We start from the raw sequence: 8,266 nt of genomic DNA, 5'->3' as shown, positions 1-8,266 counted from the left end.
ATGCCATACTATGCTATGACTTTTTGATGTTATTTTTTTCATGCCATACCATACTATGAATTTTTGAAGATATCTTTCACGATATACTATACTATGACTTTTTGATGTTTTTCTTGCCATATTATACTATGACTTTTTCACTACATTTTTTATGCCATACTATATTATGATGTTTTGATGACATTTTCGATGCCATACTCTACTATGTCTTTTTCCACTACATTTTTCATGTCATATTATACCATGACTTTACTACATTTTTCATGCCATACTATACTATGTCTTTGTTAATGACATATGCTTTTTTATATTACTACATACTGAAGAGACTTTTTCTTTATCATTAGTTCAATTATTTTGACCATGAAACTACTTTTTGAATTTCTTGGCTACTGAACAGACACAACACAGAGGAGCTGGCGACTAGCAACCCACTTTAATCCCTATGAAATAAGATTTTTTTTGATGGATAGCATTTGGATACAGGAACACGTTTGTGTCCCAACATTTCAGTTGTGGTGACAGAAAAAATGGAAAAGAAAGGTATATGTGGGACATTTACAAATTTGATTCACAATACACAAGGCCTGCGGTATGTACATGGTGACAGTGTTGAGAAACTCAGTTCATCAGTAGTTTAATGTCTCTGTAGCACCTCTGAAGCAAAAATTGCCATATCCGGAAAAAGAAAGATGTACAAGTACTAGTACAAACTGAGCAATACACCTGTGAAAATCTGTCAAAAATAAAGTTATTGTTTTAGATCAGCCAAGTTTGTGAATTCAATTGAAAATGAACATAGAAAGGATACAGTCATAGAAAAAACAGACATTAATAATATACAATATTGACTTATACATACAATTTAAACCAAGAATGGTACAAAATATTTCCAGATTTTAGGGTTCCTACATATACATAATTGACTTTTTCCAAATAGCAGACATTTTCCAGACTCTGACCTCATGATTTGGCCAGTTCATGTGATAATAGGAGAATGGTGACAGTAAATAAATGTATCACTCATCATAGTGGACAAACTGTTGACAGGAGCAAATATGACAATGTAAGCATTCAAGTGCCAATTATGACTGAGGAATATCTGCCTGGCTGTTCTGTACTCTCATAACTGTGTGAAGACTTGGATGTTAAAATGAAATTTATTTTCCACATGTAGGAACCCTGAGATAGTTTTGGGTGTGAAAAGTGGAGCTGCCAAATGACAGTTTGAATTATAATGACAATACATCTCATCAGTTAACTACCGTGACACATCTTCACAAAAATTCAATGCATCCTGCAGACAAATCTACTATTGTTTGCATTCAACATGTTTCTTCTATTACAAATAATTCTTTCAATATATGACTACCACATTTAAATACTGAGTTCCCCCTACGATACATTTTTTTTTTTAACCCCATTTGCCCCGTTCACCTCTTGCAGTTCAACAATAAAACACCTTACGGAAAATATCCTGTAGATGGATAATGTGACACTTCAGTTCCACCAAACAGTTTCAAAGCCACAAGTGGCTGGATTGAAAAATAGATATTTTGTTGCTGGTTATCTGAATTAGAAAAAAGGGGAAAAAAAGAGGTGAAGTCCATCTGGGGCCTCAATGCTGAGAGGCTGTCATAGTAATTAGCTTCCTGTACAAAAGATAATGGGAGTGTGCTGTTATTTAATTAATGCAACGAGGTATGGAGTTGATACCACCCAGAGATGTATTCATATTAAGATGGAGGAGGAAAGCACAGCAGCTGACCAAAAACAGAAAAACCCCAAAAGGTCTAAAAAAACAACAAATAATAATAATGTTAAAAATAAAAAAGCCTTCCTTAGCTGCTGCTTCAGAGCAAGCCAAAGCACCACAGCAAATACATTAACTCAAAAATAGAAAAAGTAACATGCATTAAAAGAGTGCTTGTGTGTCTTTTCCTGCTCCGCAGTGAGCTCTCAGAGCTGGTGGAGGAAATGTTTTTGTCCATTAACACAGCACAGTAGAATCCACCTCCATTAGCTTACTTCCTATTGGCTCAGCCTCCATTGGCCAAGTAATAATATAGTGGAGTTGGTTTTTAATACAGGGCTGCGTTGGGGCTATTGTCCTGAGGGAAATGTGAATTGAGGAGGGTCTCCATGTAGGAAACGTCGACTGAAAAAGGGGTCTGCGGAGTAGGCGTGGGGTCCGAGGCCAGGGTTGACTCTGTTAGAGCGTCAGTGAGGGCGACGCTCGTGTCCATCGGGCTCTCGGCCTCCATCTTAATACCATTGGTTGGGGCAGGGGCATCGAGTGGGGTCGTAGTGGACTGGGATAGGGGTTGTGAGGTCGGCAGTGTACTAATACTGTGATGTTCAGCTGCTGGTGCTGCTACCGGGGCTGTAGTTAGGGGGCAGGCAGCTGTGTCAGTTGTCTCCATGGGGGTTTCAGCAGGTGCGGCTGAGCCTGAGGGCAGACAGCGACGTTTGGCTGCTTGAGCTTCATCTGCTGAGGAAACCTCTTCCTGTGGGACAGGTATGGCCTGAAAACAGACAAGTACAGACTTAGGCAGAGTACACATGAGGATTGTCAGGAGTTTCTAACTGTGTCTTGAAAATGCAATTCTTGTTTAATCTATTCATTTTGTGTAGTACACTACACTGGTTACCTGTGGTGTTTAGAATTGATTTTAATTTTTTTGTATTCAGATCATTGAGTGGCCTTGCCCCATTGTACATGAATGACCTTCTTACCCCTACACTACTGCTTGCACTCTCAGATCTGCAGAGCAGATATTGTTATCAGTCCCTTGGGCAACACTTAAGAAGGAGGTAAGGGGTTCTGGACATTTTGGGTGAGCCGAAAAGCCAGCTCAAGGACACACTGGAGTCATTTATAACATAACCTCTTCCTTACTGTTTAAAGACGATGCTATTACTGACATTAGAGCGCTTAGCATCAGTATTCATTCACCCACTGTGTGTGAACGGTGTATGTGTGTGTGTGAGTACTGAACTGAGAGCCTCGTACTGAACAGTTCACTGCGAATACATGTATTGTAAAACCCCTGGTGTCCATGGGAGGAGCAGTGCACTAGTTACACAAGTAGTACATTACTTTCTGCTTGCAATCCCACAATGCAGTGCTCTAGATTTTACAGATGACAAAATTAAGGTTGTACATCTCTACATCTGTCAGTGAAAATGCAAAAATGATTTTTAGTGTCCAAAATCTCAATTTACTGTTCACTATTAAGTGTCCATGATATATGTAGTAGTGAGTGACAAAGTGATTTCAGACACAGCCATAATACTTAAGCTGGAAAAAATATTATTTGGGAATCGCAAGAACTTCCCAGTGTGTTTTTATCATTATCATTACTTTATTTAATAAGTGAAATCTGCTGTGTGCAGTGTCTTCACAATTGATTAGGATTTAAAAAGTCACCTCAGCCTACCTCCAAGACAAATATTCATGGAAAGCTTTGTTGGCATTTTAGTGTATCTGCACACTTTTCTTACCAGATACAACAGATATTTATTAAAACTAACAACCTACACATTTTGGCCCACAAACAAGCCTTTATCCTCTGTGGGCTGCAAAGCGTTGGCTGTTTGCTTGAATAAATAGTTGCTTTATCTGCAACTACTTTCGTGTCCTTTTACTGAACAATACAAGCTACTGTTGGGGCCGCCCTTTCTTATCATTTGATTCTGCAAATAATTCTGAAATCTAATGTGTCATCCGATCCAAATATCTGCCAAACTGAAGTGTCTTCCTCTTAATAAAAATAAGACAGAGTGCCCTGTGTGTGGTGTGTGAGCACAGTAGAGAGCAATACTCACCAGTCTGGCTCGGACTCTCTTGGGCAGTTCCAGGTCCAGCTGATGGATCTCTGAGTGTTTTAGTATCAGCTGACTCTGATCCAGAAACTCAACCTGGGGGAAGATATGATGAAACACTGAGAAACAAACATTTCCAACTGTTTTTTCTCCAGTGAGTAAAGAGCACAGCTGGACACACGTGCAAGAGAGTAAAAACATACTGTCTCAATAAACTCAACCAGTAACAATTACTAAATGCTTCATCAGCAGGAAACTATTGTTCACATCGCAGAGGAAGACATCCGTGGGTAGTGAAGAAAAGAGTAGCCGGGTGGCTTAGTGAGCAAAAGTACAACTTTCTACCCAGAAAGTTACAGATGGGATCTCAACCACAAAAAAAGGTTCAATCAACAACCACCAAAATGTCCTTGACCGTCGCATTGAACCCTGAAGCTGATCACTGACTGGACGAGAGCATCTCATCAACGTTAAGGGGGGAAAAAAAAGACAAGGTCAGGGTTGTAGCTCTGACACGGTGACCGGCTAGAGGCTTGTTTTTAATTCGTTACAACAGCTCTCCTCGTCTCTAACAGGACTCTCAGTGCTGCAGCCAGCGGGCTACACGGGGACATGAGGAGAGCGGGGGAAGATGTGACACTGATTTACTTTCTGAAGAGGAACTCACTGGAAAACCAGACACAAGAAGTAAGTGTGTGGTGCATAACAGATATGCCATCTGGGGAAGCAAGACTGAGAAACTGAATAAAAGTGTCCTTGTAAGCTCACCTGTATACTTAATGGAAAAAAAAACTCTAGAAAACTGGTGCAGTATTTTACACATTTAAATACTTAACTGATGTTTCTACACACAGAGACTGCATGAGCCAGACAGGGTTCAGCAGCTGATGTTTGGGATATGACGCAGCCTCCATAAAGACTACCCCTGCTCTGTGTGTGTGCACGTGTCAGTAAAAACACTTCCAAACGTGCACACAAAACCATGGTCACGCATACAGGATAAACAACCTCACTTCAGCTCATCTGCTAATGCATTCCTGCATCTATGTATGTAAGTGACTTTCAAGATGGCCTCCCCAGACGCCAGTCCCAGAATCATCTTTTTCAATTCTGCGTTTTCCACTTTGTAAACACTCTGCATATTTGCTCCATAAATTCCCCACCTTGCACCAGTGATGCTAAATCCCTCCACTTTATGTTTTAATGCCACACTGTATCAAAATGCTCAGCTATAATCTATAAGGGCAGCCAAGCTTTTCACACATTGATAAATACCAGATTGGGGAAACCAAACCAGAGGGTGGCAGAGGAGCTATTCAGAGCAGCCTGTTACCAAAAGTTCACAGGTTCAATAACTTCAGGTCGCTCTGCAGAAGAGCATCAGATAAAGTATGTACTTGATGCTGCTGCTCACAGGGTACTCGCCTAATAGGTTTTTCTGTACCCCGTCTTAGTAGAAATGTATTTAGAGATGATTTTTAAAGTGGAAAGTTAATACATTTACACACTCTGCAGCTGGGAATTGGAAACACTGCTTTAAGACCTTTGAAAAACAGGTTTTCAGGAATGTGATTGTTTTTTATTCCTTTTACATTTGCCTATTAATTATGTGATTCATAAATCTATACTGAGATTTTTTCCAATGAAGTGGTGATTTTCCAGCCACAGATCTGATTTTCTAGTTCTAGTTCTGATCTTGTTGACTGTGGAGTTTTGACCACACATTTTAAGCAGGTTTGACTGTAAGTGAGTGACACTAATATCTAGTAGCTGTGCTTTTCCTCACCTGGTAGAACTTGTGGGTGTGCTGTCTGACAAACGAAGCGTTGACGACCTGTCCCTCGGGCGTACTGACCACAATCAACTCCCCCACCTCAGGAGGACCGGTATGTAGGCAATCATGACTCTGAATGAGGAGGAGGGAGGAAGAGAAACAGGATGTAGACAAAGAGGAAGAAGATGAAGAATAACAGAGTATATGAAGGAGACGGAGAGGAGAATGGCAGAAAATGACAATTGAGAGATCTGCGTGCGTCATTTTACGAAACACTTGTCTTTGAAAACGCTGATGAACCCCTGATTTACAAAGAGTATTAGAAGAGCTTGTCCTGAGGCAGCGCACAGACAGATTCAACATGCAGAATAAAGAAGTTTGAGTAAAAAAGATGTGATGGCAGGCTTTTCCCAGTTGTTCAATTAAGTTGGAAGACCTTTCACCTTTACACGATTGGAACTGCTTTTAAGTTTTGTTATTTTACAATATTAGACTCCTCGGACTCCTCTTGCATATTATTTTTCAGTTCAACTTAATCCTCTGAGGATTTAATTATTACAGTTATGTAAAAATGTCACAGTTGCTAGGATATTTCCTTGTGGCTTTAACTTTGTTCGAGGTATCTCTATAAATTGTACACAGGTGGGTATCTGAGCTGTAAAAGCACTCACAAGTATGTTTTCTGGGTGCAGGTTGTCACAGTATGAGCCGTCATCAAAGTTGACTTCGTAGAACGTCTGCGTTGCCATGCCAATGATGGTGCAGTGGTAGTACCAGCCATCACTGTTGCGACCAATCACCCTCTGGCCCAGAATCAGAGGCTGCGGGCCTTTGGGGGCTGTCCGAGGCTGGAGGGAGACAAAACAGATAATTTGAGGTTAAGACAGGATCAAATCTCACAACACTTTGTGTGTGCTCATCCAGCAAATATTGCAATCAGCAGTCGTACAGAAAGTCGTCTCTCTTGAGAGAAAAACTAAAAGGTTAACTTTTCATTCATTGGAAGTCAGTGTGGAAACCCCAAATGACTAAAACCTGAATAAGAAGAGAGACAAGCTTGCATTAACATAAAACAAGAGTGATGCTAATAGGATTTTAGTCGTAAAGCAATACATGTTCGTGTGGGGAGGGGCTCTGAAATACATTAAAATCATGCTCTTTATGTACTTTGTGTGGTTCCTGAGTAATTGTTTTCTATGGTCAGATGCCTGTTATCCATCTTTACTATCACAAAGTTCAAGAATGGTGTATCGAGTCAAACCAGTCACTCTCTACTTTACTTTTTGTTATGTTAGCTGATTATTTCAGCTGACTCTTTGCACTTACCTTCTGAGGTACCCTTTTATGCTTGTGGCAGGTGACGGACACCACGTAGGGCCAGTCTGCAGGCGTCATGGCTACTCCGGCAATTTGGGCGCAGGTGACGTGAAAGGAGGTGGCACAGTTCTCGTATGAGCACTGGATGCAGGCGCCACGGTTCTGATTGGCAGTCTTGCCATGGCAGAACACACACTTCTACAATAAAAACAGAAACCAAATACTTGAGTTCAGTCAGGAACGCTTTAGTCAAAGAAAACTTTATCTCCATTTGCAGTTTAATATTTGGCAGTATGGCTCTGTTCTGGGGCCTCTCTGCCTTTCCTTGGGCCTACGCAGAAAGTCTCTTCTACACGCCTACATGGAAAGCATAAGGTCGAGAGAGCAAACCTCTCTGCCCTTCCATGTGCCTACATGGAAGGCCTAAGGCAGAGAGAGCAGCAGCAAGGACTCCCAGGAACAGAACAGCAGCATCAATGACACATAGAAATAACACTAAATCAGACACAACATGAAAAGGAGGAGCTGGGGTGGAGGCGGGTTGCAAAGTGGCTTATAGAGGAAGCAGCAACAGTAGGCAGGCCAGAGCAGTTTAAATAGGGTGTCCTGAATGAGTTTCGTCCATTGGTTGCAAAGAAAGAAATCATGTGATCTATCAGCTGACTCCCTCCAATCAAACAGCTGCTCCGTCAGTTTGCTGGGCTGTTTGAGATCAACTGATGTAGCTGGGATGTGAGCTGAGCTTGACATTGTGTCCTGCCTGAACTAACGCTATGCTCAATTTCGTGATTCAGGTCGGAGACTAATTCTTCACTTATTTTTACAAGTGCAGTCTTTCATAGACATTGAAGGATCACACGAGTGTTATACTTGTGTTACTGTTCACACTGTTGCACATTATAAGCAACGTCCGGTTTCTTTTAATGAATGAATGTAAACGTTTAGCCTGTGCCAAAGGAAAAACACAAAGGTACTGGTAGATGGGTTAACACTGGTGTTCACAATTACAGATCCTCCTCCAAAGCACACATTTCAGTCTTGTGTTTGGGTGAATTTGCTGCTGCTAAGGTGGAGATCATGTTGGGGCTTTTGTGACAAGAATAACAAGTCCTACTGAGGCTGTTCTAATATTCATAAGAACCACGAGAAGCTTAAAAAAGTTAAAGCGATGATGAATTGTCAGAAGTCTGCACACAATCAGCATCAAATTGACAATGAATATTCTTTATAAAGAAAGTTAGTACCTGACCTCTGTATAATTTATCCACAAAAACCATTTCAATCTTTCACTCCAGCAAGTACTCAAATTGCAGGAATTGTGGGGCATCTCGTGAAACAGTGACGGCGGAG

The 8,266-nt window shown here is 41.0% G+C and overlaps 1 protein-coding gene across 5 annotated transcripts in view; it reads right to left on the bottom strand.

Annotated features, from left to right (window-relative positions):
- Positions 1-421: 421 nt before the first annotated feature.
- The window catches only part of kdm4b (lysine (K)-specific demethylase 4B), a 60,334-nt gene continuing 52,489 nt past the window's right edge, over positions 422-8,266 (bottom strand). For all 5 annotated transcript variants that reach the window (XM_049588725.1, XM_049588724.1, XM_049588728.1 and 2 more), the window contains 5 exons: positions 6,926-7,114; positions 6,271-6,447; positions 5,612-5,731; positions 3,829-3,921; positions 422-2,525 (listed from right to left, as the gene is read on the bottom strand). In XM_049588725.1, the coding sequence (XP_049444682.1) occupies positions 2,082-2,525; positions 3,829-3,921; positions 5,612-5,731; positions 6,271-6,447; positions 6,926-7,114 (1,023 nt within the window). In that variant the 3' untranslated portion in view covers positions 422-2,081. The remainder of the gene's footprint in view (positions 2,526-3,828; positions 3,922-5,611; positions 5,732-6,270; positions 6,448-6,925; positions 7,115-8,266) is intronic.

This window comes from Epinephelus fuscoguttatus, linkage group LG10 (assembly GCF_011397635.1).
Source record: "Epinephelus fuscoguttatus linkage group LG10, E.fuscoguttatus.final_Chr_v1".
Classification (NCBI taxonomy): Eukaryota; Metazoa; Chordata; class Actinopteri; order Perciformes; family Serranidae; genus Epinephelus; species Epinephelus fuscoguttatus.
Note: the sequence above shows the minus strand (reverse complement) of the source record. Positions and strands in the feature narration are given on the sequence as shown.